Consider the following 20,549-nt stretch of genomic DNA (forward strand, 5'->3'; position numbering starts at 1 on the left):
GCACTACCACTGAGGAGGGCAGGAGACACGCACACACCAAGAAGAGGGTGAAGGAGGAGAATAACACCCTCCTTTGAGAGCCCACAAGAGATCAACTCTTCTTTTCCAAACACCTCTCCCACCCGGGAGAATGTCCCAAACAACATTTCAGGGAGTCATTTCCTCTCTGCCATCTGACCCTCACTTGCCTTCACATCTTTGATACCTTCCCACCCACCTGGCTTTTGCCGCTAGTTTCACCCCACTCCTGGCCGTGCAAGGCTCTTCCTTCCTCCACAGTGGAGATGATATTCAGCTCAGAAAGAGGGTCTTGCTGACATGGAAACCGGTAGATGATGCCCTGCAGCTTTTCCATAAATTAATCCCAGTTCCTGGACAGCTGAGACCAAGGACATTCAACACAGGCGGGTTGTGAATAGCATTTCACAGACTTGTTCAGTCACCGACCTACATCTTCCAAATGCTTGAATGTCTGACATACACAGATATCCAGCTCTCTTCCCAGCACTACTGAATCAAGAGTACAGGAGTAAAACCAGGCAATCCGATGTGTCAAAGTTTTGACATAAAGTCTTGTGTCTCCTCAACTTCTAGCGCCACCACTAACCTGCATGTAGTGAGCACATCATCGGAAGAAAGGGGGCACTTCAAATCCAGACACCTCGGTGTGAAGCTTTTCATTTCTGGATCAACAGGGCTTCACTCTCAGTCAAACAGGGCAGGGACTCTCAAGCGCCTCCCAAAAGAAACACAAAGGTAGCCTAGAGCAGTTCCCAACCTCTGCAGGGAAACTATCCTCACCCAGGGAGACCAGGGTCCTGTAGTTCTCCAACATCACGTCCCGGTACAAGGCCCTCTGAGCGGGGTCCAGGCACTCCCACTCCTCCTGAGAGAACTCTATGGCCACATCCCTGAATGTCAACAGTTCCTGAAATGAAAGCACATTTCACCAAGAGGCCATCAGGAGAGTACTTCTTTCACAAAAACGAGAGGAGGAGAGAGGTATAAGCATCAACTAGAAATGAGTGCTGGAATAATCTACAAAAGATCATTTTCAGCAAGTCATATATCCCTGATTTTATACTTTCCATCAGAGAATTTCCCTTAGCTACACTCTGAGATTTTACAATATTGTGCAAGAAAAGAAAATATACATACAATACTGTATATATGAAAACTGCTGAGTTGATCTGAAAAGTTCCGATCATAAGAAAAAAAATGCCGTAACAACGTATGGTGATGGATGTCAATTAGACTTACTGTGGTGACAATCTCACAGTATATACAAATATCCAATCATTAGCCTACATCCCTCAAACTAGATTGATGCTATTTGCCAATATTCCTAAATTTAATAAAATGATTAAAACAAAAGAAAAGTAATGATAAGTAGTAACTCTACATATACTTAGTGGAATGGAGAAGCTGAGGGTACAATATTGTGACTGGGTGGAAATGAAAGGTACTTTTTTTTTTTAATTTTTTTTTAAATGTTTTTATTTTATTTTTGAGACAGAGAGAGACAAAGCATGAGCAGGGGAGGGGCAGAGAGAGAGAGGGAGACACAGAATCTGAAGCAGACTCCAGGCTTTGAGCTGTCAGCACAGAGCCCAACACGGGGCTCGAACTCATGAACTGTGAGATCATGACCTGAGTGAAGTTGGATGCCCAACCGACTGAGCCACCCAGGCGCCCCTGAAAGGTACTTTTGATGGTCATTCTATGTATGGCTTCAACTAGAAAACAAAGAAAAACGGTACCTGGGAGGCTCAGTCGGTTAAGTGTCTGACTTTGGCTCAGGTCATGATCTCATGGTTGAGGAGTTCAAGCCGTGTGTAGGGCTCTGTGCTGACAGCAGCCTGGACCCTGCTTCAGAGTCTGTGTCTCCCTCTCTCTCTGCCCCTTCCCCACTCACACTCTGTCTCTCTTTCTCAAAAAATGAATAAAAACTTTAAAAAAAAAAAAAAAAGGAAACTGATACTCTGAGGATGAACATACTTTTGTAAACAATGTACTGGGAAGCAAAGAATATCTAAGGAAATGCTTTTTGTTTTTTTGTTTTTACTTTTGAGAGAATACAAGAAAATTTCATGAAATCATCACATACTAGAAAGAAATAATGGTACAGAAGAAAAGACAACATGATCTTCCCATTAGGACAAAGAATTAAGTATGCCGGAGGCTTAAGGATGTTTGCTCACCTTCCACTGATATTTTCATGGAATAAAGGGGAACAAATGGACACTGCATTAGCTCTGGAAGTTAGCAGTATCACCCATCCACAGAATGATTTTCTAGTCCCCAAATTACTAAACGGGGCCCTAAGTGACAATAGCTGGCCCAGGAAGAATGGTGGATTTATATCATCTCCATAATGTACCCCAACATACAGACTTAACATTATGTGAAGGAAGGGAAAAAAATACACACAAACGAAAAACCTTCAATGGTAGATTATATGCAAGTTCTAGATAGTATGATTATATGAGTTCTATATCTAGAACTATTATAAGTTCTAGATAGTATGTTGTATACACCAAATGACAGCTAATTTCTCCATGAGCTAGGGCATGAGTAGTGTCTTCAGGGATGACCAAGTCCATACAGGCATCACCAAAGGTAAAAACTGGAAAGATGGGAAGCTAATAATTACAGAACTCACTAAAAGTTTTGAACATTTCCCATATGGTAAGCATTACTCTGATGCTTTACAAGTTTTAACTTGTAAAAGGATATAGCATCCAATTAAATTAGTATTTGTTCCCATTTTATACAGGACCCAATTCTGTCACACACACTCTAAGGAACATGCCTCAAGTCATATAGATAATAAGTGACAGAGCCCAGACCTGAACAAGTTGTCAGGCTTTAGCATGGAACCCATGGCACCACACAGTGAAGTAATGGACACAACAGTAAGAGTGTGTTGACAGAGGGCTTCCTAGTGGAGAAAACCTGAAACAAGTTCAAGGCTGAAAAATAAACACGGATAAAGATCAATATATATGTCTGCACACGTGCATGTGCACACAAAGTATTCCTACTGCTGTTATCTCATTTAGGTGATGGTGCAAAAAAGAATTAAAGGCCATGGAAAACATGTCAGGCATACTTTCAGAGTTAAAATAAATAAAAATTATTTATGAAATGAAACACACTGAAAATAACTGAAATCAAAGTACCAGTCTCTAAATGACATCTATGTTTAGATAAATCTTCATTATCTATGATTTTGTGCATTTCGTGTGCATTTCAGCATTTCTAGTACAACGAACATGTATAAATTGTACTAAATGTAAATAAAACTGTCAATGTTTTTCTCTTAGCCTACGACAAAAACCTTGTAAAAACTTTTTTAAAATAGCAACATGTAAATCCAATCTCCATTAAATACATCCACAGAATTGTAGGAGCTGGAATCTGCGTGGAGATAGAGGGGCTGAGATAAGGTCCTGGGGTGAGCGTGAGCAAGCATGTCAGGGGGGACGCTTCAGAGTGAGATGAGCATGGCCCAGTGGTGGTACAGGACGGAGAGGACAGAACAAGGAACCCAGATGTGACTTTACCTGAGAAAGTTATTCCTGACTCCTAGGCTTTCCTCCTCTTCCTTCTCAGTGATTCTCAAAAGGGGTCTTGAGACGTCAAACCTGAGTGTCAAATATATGCTGTTTAACGCTTAGAGTCAACTTACCCCTTTCTGTGCCACAACCACAGACAGGTAGACCTCCCCATGTGGGACACGGCCCTCTGCTGCCCACTGCCAAAGAGGGGTTCAGAACAGTAAACTGCTACACAGAGACCTCTTTCTGCAGAACGCACTCCCCTCCTGGTGAGGCACACACACAAGCTGCAGCAGGGGGGATCTGGGCTGCACTAACCCTCCCCTTGGAGTCACAGGCTCCCCCAATAACACCCCATGTCAAGGACAGCCCGCCTCACCTCTCTCCCTGTCTCTAGATCCGGGGCTGGTTCATTCCTCATTAATGGATGAGCTAAGGCCCTGGGGCCCAATGCTGGATACAAATTAGAATCACCTGGGGCATTTTCAACACCACAGAGTCTGTTCCCCATCATCCCAAACACAAGAAAGGGAATTCCTGGTGACTGGGCATAAGAGGTAACTACAAAATGCCTCAGCAATCCAATGCAAAGCCAGGGTCGAGCACCACTCAGAGGGCACCAGCCCAGCACACCTCCCACCTGAGGCTCTGCTCTCTCCTGGGCCCCTGTCCCCTGTATCCAGACAGTGGAAGAGGAAGGAGCAGAGAGACCCATGCGGAGCAGGCATTACAGACCAGAGCCGGGGTAGGGACGAGGCTAGGATGTGACAGGGCAGTGTCAGAGATGGCCCCACAAGAAAGTGATATCAAGACAAAGACCTGGGGAAAGAAGTTCACCACGTGCATTTGAGGAGTCACAGAATTCTAGGCAGAGGGACCACCCTTGGGAAAGCCCTGAGGCAGTGCTGACCCTGGCCCCAGGAAGAGCAGACCTTTGAGTGCCTCTATCCCAGCGAGGGAGGAAGAAACAAGCCGGGTATTAGGTCACAGAAGTAGATCAGGAATAGCCAGCCGGCCATTGTCTTCAGACACTGTTCTCCCCTATCCCAACTGAATTTTGGAAACCATGTAGTGTTTTACCCATATTAATGTATTTTCTTTTAATCTATTTCTTTTTTTTAACGTTTATTTTTAGGGAGAAAGTGTGCATGCACACATGCAGAAGTGGGGGGGGGGGGGAGAGAGAGAGAAAGAGAGAGAAAGAGAAAAAATCCCAAGTAGGCTCTGCACTGGCATTGCACGAACCGTGAGATCATGACCTGAGCCAAAACTGAGTTAACCAACTGAGCTACCCAGGTGTCCGCCCCACCCCTTTTTTTTATTCTGTCTTAAGTAAAAACACACACAATTAATGTAATATGCTCTGGAATTTGAAAACATGCCAAGATGGTCACCTAAGCCCCAGGACGGATGGCACTACTCTTGACTGAGAAGTGGAGGACTGCAGGGAACATAATTGGGGGAGTTCAGGAGCTCATGTTTGGACATCATTAAGGTGGAGATGCCTGTTAGAAGTCCCAGCAGACGTGTCAAGGAGACAGCTGGACAACACAATCTGGAGTTCAGGGAGGTCTGAGATGGAGTGTGTAACTGGGAGACTGAGGGGGTTTAAGGCCCTGAGATAAGGTGACATGGAAAGTCACCAGGTATAGATGGAGAAGAGAAGAGGTCCAAGACTATGCTATGGGGCCCTCCCCCAATCAGGGAGCAGGGAGTTTAGGAAAAATCAGCAGAGGAAACTGAGAAGTGAACATGGTGGGGAGAAGAAAACTGAAATGGACACACAGATGATAGATAAGATCTGTCAATAGTGGGATGTCCCAAAAGCCTTAAAAAAATGTCTTTAAAGGAAGAAGGAGTCATCAGTGTTCAACATGTTGCTGCTCAGACAGATGAGGAGAGCCAATTAGCCAGCGTTTCTGTGAAATGAGAGGACATCAGTGCCTCTGACACGGAGAGTGGAACAACAGCTGGGAAGCCCTGACTGGATGAGGGTCAGTGTTAATTACAGGGAAGACTGAAGAGAACATAGACAATTTTTGTGTATTTTGCTCTGAAAAGGAGCAAAGGGCTCTTAGTAAAGAAGACAATGTCCATAAAAGAAAATTTTTGTTGTTGTTGTGAAGATGAGAGAGAGAGTGAATGAAGGGCTTTGTTAAGGTTGGGCTATACTACAATCTGCGCATGATGGCTAAAATACTTCCCTAGAGGTAAAAACTGAGCACAATTTGGTAGGATACAATGTCCATGCTGAGATTTGAGGTGTCTGGGAAGTGGTGTACACCGTCAGGGTGGAGGACAGCTGTGTGAGAGGGCGGTCTATTCCTCGTCCACAGTGAAGGAGAAGACCCAGATGCATGAGGCTTGTAGGTGGCCCAATCAGGGAAGATCTCTTTCTCATGGTTCCCAGGTGCTCAGACAGACCATCTTGGACTGAAGTGAAGACAGGAAAGGAGCAGATGGCCTTCTCGGGGGCCCTGAAAGAAAAGGTATGGTAGGCAAGTAGGGAAATTCCAGAGGAGGTGGTCCAGGAATTTGAAGGGAGACCAGTCAACCTTGGTTTATGTTTTCCTCTAGCTCTGATGGAAGACGGACACAATAAGTAAGCAGAGCTGGAGGAGATGATGATATGGAGGAGAAAGCAAGGAGGTCAAGGGTTTGCAAGGGAATGGTTACATCAGTCCTTTGCAGGTGTTTAATTTGCGTGGCTCTTAGTAAGTGAAAGGTTTGTCTGTCGCCATCTTTTAAAATAACCTGAAAAGGTGAGGAGGGCATATTCATGTTTACCATTTATCCCCCTACAGCAGAGAAGAAAAGCCTGGGCCCCACACACACAGAATGAATGATTGAAGGTCTCTAGTGTAACCTTCATGCAGTGGTTTACGCAAGGGTCCTTGATGTCTACAAGGGTCCTGGTTGTCCTTAGCATGGTCTTCTCACAAGTGAAGAGCGAGCCAGCCAGGGGCACCAGAAGAGGCCAGAGCCAAGGGTCCTTCACTGAGACCACTATCCTCACCCCCAGCAGGTAAGAAAGGCACACTTAAGAAACTGAGTCGGTTGAACCACTGCCGTAGCCACCTCGGGCGGAGCACACCCACTCCAGCAATAAAGGAGCCTGAACTCTGCAGAAAGAGCAGAGGCCTCTGGGCTGCTGAGAGCCACTGATGGCGATGGTCCTGGTGTCAAAGATTTCTGACTTTGCAATGACATTTGGCTGAAATATTCACAGCCCAGATGCTGACTTATTTGGTCTACGACTGTGCAAACTGAGAGGTGGAGCAGATTGTGTGTGTGTGAACAGAACAGTACAGGGGAAGCTGGAAAACTGGAAGGAGGGGACACAGGAGAGGCACAGACAGACAAACCAGCTTTGTCCCTCAGGTCACCCACTTGGAAAAGCACCACTCTGCCATTCCAGAAAAGATGAAGGACAAAGGGGGAATCATGTATGTAGGGTGAATGTGTGCCTTGGGGGGAAATAACCCTTCTCTTTCCTTTTTTTTAGTTTTTTTTTTTTAATTTTTTTAATTTTTTTTTTATTTTTGAGAGAGAGAAAGAGAGTATGAACAGGGGAGGTGCAGACAGAGAGGGAGGCACAGAATCTGAAACAGGCTCCAAGTTCTGAGCTGCCAGCACAGAGCCTGATGTGGGGCTTGAACTCACAAACTGTGAGATCATGACCTGAGCCGAAGTCAGATGCTTAACTGACTGAGCCACCCAGGCAGCCCTGGACTCAGACACTCTTACAAGCCTCCCATGGAAGCCAATGCATTCCCTGGAGACACCATCAGGATCCTTCTATTCAGCTATGGAATCCCACAACATATTCCAGGCCCCAATAACTCAAGCATTTATGATAGAATAATACACATAAAAACGCCCAAAGACCCACTGATCCCTGAAGCTGTATTTTCATTCACAGTGACCCCACCCCAAATGTTGGCACCTCTGTAATCTACTAAATAAAATAACATCTCCAATGATGTACATACCCCAACAAGACCCCGGCATCTTCTATGGAAGCACCTCAAATTATCATTTGTATCCTCCCAAATGCATATAAAACTTTGACTTCCACCCTAACCATAAGAGTTCCCCTAAAAGACCAAAAATAACCTCCAAAATCACCTCTATTTTCCCTGTAATTCCACTGTTGGTTGCATAATGAATCTTACACCCTCAAGACGGCCTACACAAGTCACTTGCGGAGCAATGCTAAGGTACAGCTCCTGGATCCACCCCGTCAGGACCAACGCACTCCTGTCCCTGCAGACTGAAGGATAAAGAGCCAGAGTCATCATGGCCAAGGAACAAAAAGTGCAGGGAAAAAGACTCGAGACAGAAAAAAACGTTGCTGTGTGGGAACAGAGAAAAGGCAAATGTGACTGAGGCACAGGTAGCCATGAGAGGAGGGTAAGTGCTCTGAATACATATATATATATACCCCTTAAACAATAACTGCCATACCTCCCTGTCCCCCTGTGGCAACCACCACTCTACTTTCTATATCTGAATTTGGCTGCTTCAGGTACTTTACATAACTGGAAAAACACATTTGTCCTTTTGTGTCTGGCTCATTTCAATAAACATATGTTCATAGTTTATCTATGTTGTAGACTGTTTCTGAATTTCCTTCCTAAATTTTTAATTTTTTTTTTTTTACATTTATTTATTTTTGAGAGACAGAGACAGAGCACAAGTGGGGGAGGGGCAGAGATAGAAGGAGACCCAGAATCTGAAGCAGGCTCGAGGCTCCAGGCTCCGAGCCGACAGCACAGAGCCCGATGCGGGGCTCAAACTCACGAACCATGAAATCATGACCTGAGCTGAGGTCGGACGCTTAACAAACTGAGCCACCCAGGCGTCCCCCCTTCCTAAATTTTTGAGCTGAACAAGGCTCTGTTGGATGTATATACATTTTGTTCATCATTCATCCACTGACGCACATGTGGGCTGTATCTGTCATGAACACAGGTATAAAAATACGTGTTCGGGTCCCTGCTTTCTATTTCATTGGTACATACTCAGAAGTGGAATTGGTTGATCATATGGTAATTCTATCTTTAATCTTTTTGGGAAATCACTACATTCTCTTCCAGAGAGGGTACGCCATTACTTTCCCACCATCAAGGCACAGAGAGTTCAATTCCTTCACATCCTCTCCAATGCTGGTTATTTTCAGTTTTTTTTTTTTTTTTTTTTTTTAATGTTTATTTCTGAGAGACAGAGAAGGACAAAGCACGAGTAGGGGACAGGCAGACAGGGGGAACAGAATCCAAAGCAGGCCAGGCTGAGCTGTCAGCATAGAGTGAAACATGGGGCTCAAACTCCCAAACCGCAAGATCATGACCTGAGCCAAAGTCAGATGCTTAACTGACTGAAGCACCCAGGTGCCCCTTTCGAGGTGTTTTTTTTTTTTTTTTTTTTTTTTTTTTTTTTTTTATAATACATATCACAAAAACTGTGAAGGTATCTCATTGTGGTTTCTATTTGCTTTCCAAAATGATTACGGATATTGAGCATTTTCTCACGAGCTTACTGGCTATCTGTATATCTCTTCTATGGAGAAGCGTCTTTTGCCCATTTTTATTTAAAAAAAAATTGTTTTTTGTTTGTTTGTTTTTTTTAATTTTTTTTTTTCAACGTTTATTTTATTTTTGGGACAGAGAGAGACAGAGCATGAACGGGGGAGGGACAGAGAGAGGGGGAGACACAGAATCGGAAACAGGCTCCAGGCTCCGAGCCATCAGCCCAGAGCCCGACGCGGGGCTCGAACTCACGGACAGTGAGATCGTGACATGGCTGAAGTCGGATGCTTAACCGACTGCGCCACCCAGGCGCCCCAAAAATTGTTTTTTTTTTATTTGAGAGAGAGAGAGAGAGAGAGAGAGCGAGCGCACAGTCGTGAGAAGGAGAGACACAGAATCCCAAGCAGGCTCTCTACTGTCAGCACCAAGCCCAACGTGGGGCTCAAACCCAGGAACTCTGAGATCATGACCAGAGTAGAAATCAAGAGTCAGCTCCTTAAATGACTGAGCCACCCAGGTGCTCCTTTTGCTCATCTTTAAATTGGTTGGTTTTTGTTCTTCTTGAATTGTAGGTCTTCCTTTCCCTACACCTACACTTTCCGGGGAACTCTTCACACCTATTTCGCCTTGTCCTACTCTTTCTCCCCAGTCTTTCTGACTGTTCCACTCGCCATACGTTTCTGCCTCTCTCTGCCCCCACCGGTGTCCCCTCTGCTCTCCCTGTTCCATTCCCGCTTTCCGGTTACACCCCCTCCGCCCGGCTCACTGGCACCCCCATCGGATCTCGCACCGCTGTTTCTCTCCCCGCTGTCATCCTACCCTCTCCTGCTGTCTCTGTCTCTGCCTCGCCCGCCCGCAACCTTTTGCTCCTTCCCGCTCTGCGTTCGAAGCGCCTCGCTCTTGTGGCCCCACTTCTGCTTGTGCTCGCTATTTGGCTCCCCTTGTCCTGGGGCGCCTCCCTTTTCTCCACGTTTCGCTCTTTTCTCTTCTCCGCCTGCCACTCTCCCGAGTTACTGCGTTCGCTCCCACGGTCCCTGTGTGTCGACCCTCTCACTGATCTTCCCTCCCTCATTCTGTCTCTCTCTCCTCATCCCTGGCCTCCCTGCCGCAGTCACGGCTTCCACGAGGCCCCTCAGCCTCGCGTGCGGGACGTGACCCGCGCTCTGACACCCCGCGCTCTCCCGTCCTCGGTCCCGCTCCTGAAAGCCCCTGCTCAACAGCGTGCTCTTCCCGGGCATCCGTCCTCCCATCACATGCGGGGCTGCGGGGGAGACTCCTAGGAGGCGGCGGGGTCTGCGCCACCCCAGGGCCAGACTCCGAGCCCCGATGGGCCCAGACCTGCCAGGCTGCGGGCACAGGCGCCGAGCGCTGCCATCCACCCCGCACGCCCATCTCCCGAGACTCACGCGGCGCGGGGGACACGGGTGCCCAGGGACACAAGGCGGCAGGCGGCGTCTGAAGGCCCGAGGGCCCCGCGCACCACAGGCGGGGACCGACTCCGAAAGATCCGAACCGAAACCATCCGGGACCCCCGAGCCAGCCGCAGGGTTCGGTGTGTCCGCGACGCCACTCACCGCGGTGGGAGGCGCGGGGGAGGCGACGCTAACGTGCATTGAGACCCCAGACGCTGTGATGACCTTATAAGCTCTCTGGCCACTTGTGTGAGCGGCCTGTTAAACGCTGCGCGTGCGCGTTAGTGGAAGGGCAGGGCTGAGGCGGGCCCTAGGGAGAGCACTACAGGCCACGTGTTGGGTACGATAAGTTACACGCCTTGGGCGTGGCTGACGAAGCGCTCTGGCAATGGGCAAGTTATGAATAGTTATTTATATAGTTATGAATAGGTTATGAATAATATTTAGCCCGGATGCTCACCTTGGCGGGGCCTGGGAGGAGCGCTTCCGGCAACCGCCCGCCGGTCCTGGTCAGACCTGGGTCGCAGTTCCGGGTCGCAGGATGGGTCGGAGGTTGGGGACCGCTTCCGGTAATGAGATGGGGAAATAGGCCCCTGGAGCCCGGGCGGAGGGAGCGGTGCTGACAGCTTGTAGCCCTGGAATCGCCCGTAAGTTTGCCCTGGCTGGTCCCTTGGGGGTGAGTCCGGGACCTCTGGACGGGGTGGGCGGAGCTCCCAGGAGGAGTCTTTTTTGGAATCTCTGTGTCCTGTGTCACTGGACTGCTCCCTGCCTGTTTTGAGTCGATGTCTCCAACAATTTGAGGTAGAGCTCAGAGTTGTGTGGGCCACGTGTGTTGAAAGCGAACATGTTTACGTTTTATCAAGGTGAGCCAGTTTTCGTTAAAACGCTTTTGTTATAGAGGTAGAGATTGGCCTCCTGGGAGAGGCGAGCTGGGCTCTGCTGTCTGGGACCTGGTCCTGGGTGCGGAGTGATGTGGGGCCACGGCTGGATCCAGGAACTGCTCCTCTGCTAGAATTTAATTTAAGCAATTTAACTAAGCCAAGGAGTCCACCTGTCTGTGCAGGAGATGCAAACTGAAATATGAAATGTGAAAACCTACCAATGTGAAATGTGCCATTTTTACAGACATTTTTCAGAACCTCATTTCCACTATATCGACTTTCACCATGTGCTTATTTCCAGAGACATTCATAGGCACACACTAGGGTGTGGTAGATGATTTTTTTTTTTTTTTTTAATGTTTGAGAGAGAGTGCAAGAGATTGTGAGCAGGGGAAGGGCAGAGAGAGAGAATCCCAAGCAGCCTCTGGGCTGACATGGCCACTACCATGAGATCATGACCTGAAGCCAAAATCGAGAGTCTGACGCTTAACCGACTGAGTCACCCAGGCTCCCCAAGACATGTGATAATTTAGGTCACTAACCATTGCTTAAAAAAAAAAAAAAAAAAAAAAAAAAATATATATATATATATATATATATATATGTATATATATATATATATATATATATATATATATATATATATATATATCAGCACTGTTGACAATAGCCAAAGTATGGAAAGAGCCCAAATGTCCATCGATGGATGAATGGATAAAAAAGATGTGTTGTTGGGGTACCTGGGTGGCTCAGTCGATTAAGTGTCTGCCTTGGGCTCAGGTCATGATCTCACCATTCATGAGTTCAAGCCCCCCCCCGTCAGGCTCTGTGTTGACGGCTCAGAGCCTGGAGCTTGCTTCGGATTCTGTGTCTCCCTCTCTCTCTGTCCCTCCCCTGCTCATGCTCTGTTTCTCTCTGCCTCTCAAAAATAAATAAACATTGAAAAAAAAAATTTTTTAATGTGTTGTATACACACGCACGCACACACACACACACACACACAATGGAGTATTACTCTGCAATCAAAAAGAATGAAATCTTGCCATTTACAGCTACATGGATGGAACTGGAGAGTATTATGCTAAGAGAAATTAGAGAAAGACAAATATCATATGATTTCACTCCTGAGGAAGTTAAGATACAAAACAGATGAACATAAGGGAAAGAAAAGCAAAAATAATATAAAAACAGGAAGGGAAACAAAACATAAAAGTCTTAAATATAGAGAACAGAGGGTTCCTGGAGGGGTTGTGGAAGGGGGGATGGGCTAAATGCGTTAGGGGCATTAAGGAATCTACTCCTGAAATTATTGTTGCACCATATGCTAACTTGGATGTAAATTAAACAATAAATAAATTTTAAAAAAATAAAATAAAAATTTAAAAACCATAAAAAATCCCTTTAAAACATAGATCTAAGTTGAGTTCTCTGTATTTTTATTTATATATTCATTTTGAGAGGGAGAGCACGTGGGAAGGAGAGAGGGAATCCCAACCAGGCTCCACACTGTCAGCTTGGAGCCCAATGTGGGGCTCTAACCCACGAACTTTGAGATCATGACCTGAGCTGAAATCAAAAGTCAGACACTTAACCTACTAAGCCACCCAGGCGCCCTGAGTTCTTTATATTTCTCATTGCATTCCACACCTAACATGACTGATAAATTCAAATAACTTTGAGCTGAACTTTTGTGACATTATAATTCATTGCTCAATAATTTCCAAATATAATTTCAAATCCACTTTACTTTTAGCCAAAGTAACGTGTTTTTATACAAAAATTATTTTATATTTTGGCACTTCTGTTTTCTATTTCTGAATGCTCTGTGAGGTGTGGATTATAAAACTCTCTAACATATACATTCTTTAGAAGACTATTGAGTTAGTTTTCATTTAAATACTTTTGCAATATTTCCAGGGGCATTTGATAGGCATGTGTATTCTCATTATATGAACCCTAAAGAAAGTGAAGCTAGTTATCAATATTCCAATGGTTTTATTTATACTTTCAATAACCTTTAAGAGAATATCCATTAGTTACTATACACCATGAAATACAGGTTTCTCTAAAATACATTCATGTTAAAGATGAATTCCCCTGTAAGAAATGTTAATGAGATAAAGGTGTTTTGGATATGTATTTTAAACATATATTAAATTTACAAGGTTTCACTGTTCTATATATTACATAGTGTTTCATAAGCTTTAAGCATTAGTCATAGCCTTTTGATGTTCATTTCATTTGAATTACTTAACATTTACTATGGTTAAAGTATCATTACTCATAAAATTCTTAAGTTTTCACTCAGAAATTAATACCCTGGGGACACCTGGGTGGCTCAGTCGGTTGAGTGTCCAACTTTGGCTCAGATCATGATCTATCTCATGGTTCATGAGTTCAAGCCCCGCGTTGGGCTCTGTGCTGACAGTTCGGAGCCTGGAGCCTGCTTTGGATTCTGTCTCCCTCTCTCTCTGCCCCTCCCCCGCTTATGCTCTGTCTCTGTCTCTCAAAAATAAATAAATGTTAAAAAAAATTAATATTGTGATGATCCCACAGGATTGAATTTTGGATGAAAACGTTTTAAGATTTCTCTGAGGTATTTGCTGGTTTTAGTAATGTTTGACCCCTTGGTTAAATACAGTGGCCCACTGAGTATAATTTTAAGATCTCCCAGTATGAATTTCTGATTAGCGAAGATTCATCCTGTCTAAAGACCTTCCAAATTCATTACATTTGCCAACTTGTTTTCTACACACTTGATCTTAGCCAAAAGGCCGAGAAGCGATTGCCAAGTTCTTTTCTAATATGTACAACTGTGATATTTAATTATCAACAAAGGATGGATCTATTTAACATGAGGCACCTGGGTGGCTCAGTGGGTTAAAGCATCTGACTTTGGCTCAGGTCATGATCTGGTGGTTCATGAGCTGAAGCCCTGCATCCGGCTCTGTGCTGACAGCTCAGAGCCTGGAGCCTGCTTCAGATTCTGTATCTCCCTCTTTCTCTCTGCCCCTCCCTTGCTTGCACAAAACTAACCCATGTAGCTTTAGAAAAGGGGGGATAGATCAAAACTTCCCACATTTATGCCAATGTTAGTTTTGACACCAGCAAAGCTTCCTTCAGTTTGTGAAACTAAGAAACCATCTTGCTACATGTATTTACCTGATTACATTTACAATGTGCATCCTCAGTTTTAAATGTCAGCAAGTCACTCAGGTGTAACTGAACGAGAATCCAATCCTATTATCAAATCATTCCATGTGTTTTTTTTCTTGCATTTTAAAAAACATACAGTGCTAAGGATAGACTTGGTGATCGTAATATTGACAACCAGCCATGTTGGCATGGAAGATTTCAGCACGGACTCCCATGTTCACAAGCAAATAAGTGACTAGTGGCACTTTCACTAAACACTCCACAGTTGGGAAGAAGCCCATTATAAGTCAAAGTCATAGATCCATTTTGTTTATGGGGAATTTTGCTGCTGGTAAAATTTACAAGTCACTGGCTGCGGGGGACCCTTCTTTCCAGGGGCACGTCTGGAAGTCAGCTGAGTCCGCGGGCAGCACCCTTGACTGCAGCGCGGCTGAGAACCTACTGCTTGGGCTTTGGGACCCGCCTGACTCGGCCGCCATGCGCTCCGGGCTCTGCCTCCTGGTCCCTCAGCTTCCGCCTCCGTTTCTGGCCCGGGGAAGTTGCCCACAGACACCCCGAGTGCCAGCTAGAGTTCATCCCCCGAAGGCTGGAAGGCCTCTCCGCGCGGAGCAGTGGTTGCCCCAGCGCTCCGCTCCTGACCCGGAAGAGCTGGACTCCTGGGGTGGCGTGGGCCGCTCGGCCACCCCGTGTACTCCCCAAGCCCTCGGTGCGCGCAAGGCCAACCCCGCTGCTGGTCCCGCGGAACCACCTTGGGAGCAGGAGACTGAAAGGAGGCGTGCGGGACAATCAAGGGACTGCAAAGGGGCAGTGACAGTCCTTACCGTGCGAAGGCTTCGGCTTGTCGCTCCCTTTGGGCTTCCCAAGGTCTGGCCCACACCCTGGCTTCCCCAACCAGACAGGGCTCAGATGTGGGGAACGCATGAGCGGAGCGAGCAGGACCCGATGGAAATAGTGCTTCCGTCGCTGCAGGTAAGGGGCTCAAAATCTTTTGGTTTTCACTAAAAATTAGCGAGAGTTGGAGGCTAAAGGGCTGGAGGAAGGCACCTGAGCATGTATGTAAGTAAATAATCTTGCTTGCAGGGAATGTGGGGGCGGCCATCGTGTTGGGGGGAATCAGCCCTACACTTCCGTGTTTGAGCTGTGCGAGCAAGCTGGGTGAATCTGGTTCTTGGCGGTTTTCCATAAAGTGGAAGTCTCTACACCGTCACAGAACCAAGGACCTACTTCCAAGCTGACATTAAACGGAAGTTGTTTAATGGTGACCAAAGGGGAAGATTCACTAGGCGGACAGAAATCAGCCCCAGTCATGCTCCACGTTCTTACTGGGTCTTCCGTTAGTCCTCTTCGTGCCGCACGGTTTTCCTAACCGAAGAGAAAGTCAAGTCCCAGTGCTGTCCAGCCACACTTCGAATGAGCTCTGGGCCCCGGTGCATCTGCAGCTGCATGGAGCTGGGGAGGCAGTTCTCTGACCAGATGCGCTCATGTGGTGGCCCTTAGCTGCTGTTTTCCATCCCAGTAGCATTCCCTCCCTCACAGGAGACTGACTCCCTCTGGGAACCCTCCCCGCTCTGCCTTTTTCTGAAAAGTCCAGCTAAATTGCTCAGGAAACAGGCCAGCTTTCCTAATGTTCCAAGCTTCAGTCCTCAGGGCCTGCAGGGATGTTGGATGGGGGGGGCAGGTGCACCAGCCCCGCATTCTCCCTGGGACCCAATCCACACCGGCTATCCTGGTCAGCCAAGTCCCCAATTCCCAGGAGGCTTCTGTGGCTACCCGCAAGTTCTCCAGGATCCGAGTAGCCACTGAGGTGCACACCGGCCCCGGGGCGGGGGGGGGGGGGGGGGGGGTGGGGGGGGGTGGTGGTGGCTGTAGATGTGCTCTCAGAGTCCCATTGTGAGAAAGGGAGAGTCTGGATGTGTGGACCCATCTCTAGCTCAGAGAGAGCTAGGGGAAGTTTCCTGAAAGTGAGCAGTGCTGCTAACTGTAGGAGCTTTTCCTCCAGATAAAAATAATAATAATAATAAAGTCATATTAAAAATTTAGACTAGTACAATAATAATAAATTGGTCAGGAACTTTAAAGTATGTATCTCTGAATGGCACTGAAGGTCCCTGCATCTTTGATATGGCTGTTGTGTCTGTTCCTCTCACAAACACATCCTTAAGAATTAAGGCACATAGGGTTGAGTGATTTCACTAACTTCATGCCTTGTTTAGCAGCAGACTGAAGACTTGAACTTATGGGCGGTGGTAACAAATCACAGGATTTAGCCATCATGATACACTGAAAAAGCTGGATGGCAATGTTCTTCCAGTAATCTAGATTTACATTTAGGTGTTTTCATAACTTGTTCTCATATTTTAGATTACTGGTATATTATTTATAATACTGGCTATGACCAGTTTCCATTTCCATTCTGTGCAAAGATTTATTTTATATGCTAATAAAAATTAGGCATAAAGCTTCTGAGATCTTAATAAACTATAGATACTCTGATTGCAACAGAGTACCATAGGAACCTGCCTCATGACCAAGTTGGACTTAATGACTGCAAGATTCACTTGATAATAGTATGATAACAGAGAGTTCTTTTATACTGGGAAGAAAACAGAGTGGCACCTGTCACCAAAGCATTGAACTATTTCATACAATGTCCCAAAGTATGGTAGATAAAATACCATTTACACCAAGGCTGCAGGCTACAAGGTTAAGGTACAAAAGTTAACTGCCTTCGGAGATACCAGAAATGAACATGTGAATTGAAAATTAAAAACAAAACCCATTTACATTAGGACCAAAACAAAAGGTTCCATCACGGGCACTGTTAGGGCAATATGTGAAACGTCTGTGATGAAGACATAATGTCAATAACATATTTTCAACCACAGGTTCAAAGTCAGTAATAAAGTAACCTCATTAAGAAATCTAAAAGAACAGGGGCGCCTGGGTGGCTCAGTCAGTTGAGTATCCTGCTGAGGTCACGATCTCACAGTTCGTGAGTTTGAGCCTCACATCGGGCTCTGTGCTGACAGCTTAGAGCCTAGAGTCTACCTCAGATTCTGTGTCTCCCTCTCTCTCTGCCCCCAACCCCATTCTGTAGCTCTCAAAAATAAATAATAAATATTTTTAAAAACAAAAAAAAAGAAATCCAAAAGAATAAAAAGATTGTATAAACTTAAGGGGTTTCCACAGATGTCCCTGCTCCTTTGACACCCATCATCTCATGAATTTTAAAGCATTTTGACTTTTAATTTACCTGCAGAGTGTAACATTTGATTTGATTAACCTTCAAGAACTAGACTAAGTTCTCACTATTAGGAATTCTCTAATGCACAGTACATTGTAGAACCTGCTTAAGCAATGTACCACCTAATTATATTTGTAGGGTTTTTTCCAACATGAAATCTTGTGAATCCTGAGATCAAGTCATGGCATGAGGGCCGTGCTACATTCTTTTGTAAAGTTTCTTCACAGTATTCATTCCCCTATGACTCCAAAGGTGAGAACATTTAATAAAAGTCTTAACACACCTTCTATACCTTCACTGTATGTATATTCTGATGTCTACTGAGGCTTGAATACTGCTTAAAGGATTTGCCACATTCATGACATTTGTAAGGTTTCTCTCCAGTATGAATTCTTTGGTGAACTGTAAGGCTTGAATTCTGACTAAAGGCCTTGCCACATACATTACATTTGTACGGTTTCTCTCCAGCATGAATTCTCTTATGCTGTGTAAGGTTTGAACTCCCAGTGAAGGCCTTTCCACACTCATTACATTTGTAAGGTTTCTCTCCAGTATGAATTCTCTCATGATTCCAAAGGTGTGAACGGGTGGTAAAATCCTTACCACACTGATTACATTTGTAAGGTTTTTCTCCAGAATGGATTCTCTTATGTTGAGCAAGATTTGAACACTCAGAAAAGGCTTTGCCACACACATTGCATTTGTAAGGCTTCTCTCCAGTATGAATTCGTTCATGGCCCCAAAGGTGGGAACGTATCATAAAATGCTTACCACATACATTACATTTATATGGTTTCTCTCCAGTATGAATTCTCTGATGCCTTGTGAGGTTCGAGAACCTGTTAAAGGCTTTGCCACACTCGTTACATTTGTAAGGTCTTTGCTCAGAATGAATTCTTTGATGATTAGCTAAGGTCGAACAATGGCTAAAAGCCTTCCCACACTCATTGCATTTGTAAGGTTTTTCTCTACTGGGGGTCTTCTCATATTGTGTCAGTAATGAAGGATGCATAAGAACCTTCCCATATTTATTAACAATGTTGGTTGTGACACTAGAAGCAATTCTTTGAGGTGGTGAAACTGAGGACGTTTTGGTAGACTTCTCAATTTGATTACTTTGAAAAATTTCCTCTTGGGTTTGAAATCTCTGCAGTTCAGCCAGATGTGAATGAAAGCTTACTCCAAGCTTATTGCCCAAGCAGTTCATATACTTGTTTCCTGAATGGCCTACCATGTAGTTTAGTTCCTTGTTTGTCATATCATGTTTATAATATGGAGATGTACTTCTTCTTATGGAAACACTGTGCTTTACAGGGAAATTATTCCAGAATTTAGGATGTTGTTGGTCTTCTCTACAGGTGAGATTTTTATAATGGGATGTAGTTATTCCTTCATAATATTTTTCTTCATAAATCCACGGAGTCTCAAGTTTGTTCACATCTTGCTGGTCTTTCTTCAAATCAAAGTCATCAAAGTCATGACTTAGGTCTCTTTCAAAAGTCAACGTTTGCAGTAATTCTCCATTATTAATGTAGTCTTTTGGTGGTAATTGTTTGCCCACACATCTAGTAGCCTTATCTGTAAGATATAAATAATCGTAGGCGTCTTATTAACCAGAGTTGAAGATGGGTATTTACATTGAAACGTATTACACCAAAAGTAAAACTCATAACTGACAAGGGTTATCAAGTTTCTCAACCATGGCGTGCAAATGTACAAACACAGAAAAGACATAAAATTCTTCAGTAAAGAAAGGATGACATATGGTTTAAATTATTTTCAGGGAAATCTATGTTCAAAAGCTCTGTGGTCAAAAGTTCCAACTGCCCTGGGGCGCCTCGGTGACTCAGTCAGTAAGGTGGCCAACTTCAGCTCAGGTCACGATCTCATGGTTCGTGAGCTTGAGCCCTGTGTCAGGTTCTTTCCTGACAGCATGGAGCCTGGAGCCTGCTGGGGATTCTGTGTCTCCCTCTCTCTCTGCCCCTCCCCCACTTGTACTGTGTCTCTCTCAAAAATAAACATTAAAAAAAAAAAAAGTTCCAACTACCTTGAAATAATAGAATTTTCCCCAGGCACCCCAAAGTTTACAGAACCTCACAAGAGGGATAAAGGTGAATCATATTTGTAAAAAATATAAATATTAAAGCTAACTGAATACTTATTTTGTACACAATATTAAGACCACATTTTGAAGATAGTAAAATATTCTCCTGAAATACTTCTTCAAAAATATATCCATGCAAACAGGCATTCTGCAATGTTAATAATCAGTGCACTGAGGTTATATACTGTAATATACATAAAAATTAAGTGTTAATCAAAATAAAAAATAATAAAGACTTTAGTAACCCAAGGCAAATCCAGCACTAATTAATAAGTATGTTCATTTATTAAAAATATATGGACTTCAGAATTCTAAAGAACTCACCCATAAGAAAAAAAGAGGTTGTATTTCAGAAGCACATAATATCATAAATGGAAAACATGAATATTTTGAAATAGAAGTTCTGATAAATAAGTCATATTACAGAAATTAACAATGAGGAACTGTGACATCAAAATGGCAAGAAGGGAACTCCAAGTGTACCTCTTTTTACAAAGCAGGAGATAAACTAGCAAAAATTGTCAGAATGAAATTTATAAGACCTCTAGAAATGAGTCACAGGATTCTAGGCACCAGATACACTCTTAATCAAGAAAAAGGTATTTGTTTTAACTTGCTGTGACTCTGTGCTCTGCACCCCAGCTAGGAAGTGGCCTTGAAGATG

General features: G+C 44.6%; 2 protein-coding genes across 3 annotated transcripts in view; both read right to left on the reverse strand.

Annotated features, from left to right (window-relative positions):
- Nucleotides 1-599: 599 nt before the first annotated feature.
- Nucleotides 600-4,071, reverse strand: LOC122234250 (zinc finger protein 354C-like). Its single transcript, XM_042970023.1, has 3 exons — nt 3,940-4,071; nt 3,692-3,757; nt 600-928 (listed from the first exon to the last, which is right to left on the reverse strand). Exons 1-3 carry the CDS (start codon nt 4,069-4,071, stop codon nt 710-712), a joined length of 417 nt encoding a protein of 138 aa, XP_042825957.1. The 3' UTR covers nt 600-709.
- Nucleotides 4,072-17,629: 13,558 nt separating this feature from the next.
- LOC102953335 (zinc finger protein 665) overlaps nt 17,630-20,549 on the reverse strand; it is a 48,431-nt gene continuing 45,511 nt past the window's right edge. Inside the window, exon 4 of one of the 2 annotated variants that reach the window (XM_042970218.1) lies at nt 17,630-18,677. In XM_042970218.1, the coding sequence (XP_042826152.1) occupies nt 18,068-18,677 (610 nt within the window). In that variant the 3' untranslated portion in view covers nt 17,630-18,067. Of the gene's footprint in view, nt 19,360-20,549 lie in introns of both variants that reach the window. The other variant, XM_042970217.1, reaches the window with a different exon arrangement.

This window comes from Panthera tigris, chromosome E2, assembly GCF_018350195.1.
Source record: "Panthera tigris isolate Pti1 chromosome E2, P.tigris_Pti1_mat1.1, whole genome shotgun sequence".
Taxonomy (NCBI): domain Eukaryota; kingdom Metazoa; phylum Chordata; class Mammalia; order Carnivora; family Felidae; genus Panthera; species Panthera tigris.

What these genes read in the sequence shown, in the direction of transcription:
- LOC122234250 (XM_042970023.1), bottom strand. Translation starts at nt 4,071, where the DNA reads ATGGGGAACAGACTCTGTGGTGTTGAAAATGCCCCAGGTGATTCTAAT. An exon ending in ATCTAGAGACAGGGAGAGAG is followed by an intron (nt 3,758 to 3,939) that starts GTGAGGCGGGCT and finishes CCTCTTTGGCAG; the next exon opens with TGGGCAGCAGAGGGCCGTGT. An exon ending in TGGTTGTGGCACAGAAAGGG is followed by an intron (nt 929 to 3,691) that starts GTAAGTTGACTC and finishes CTTTCATTTCAG; the next exon opens with GAACTGTTGACATTCAGGGA.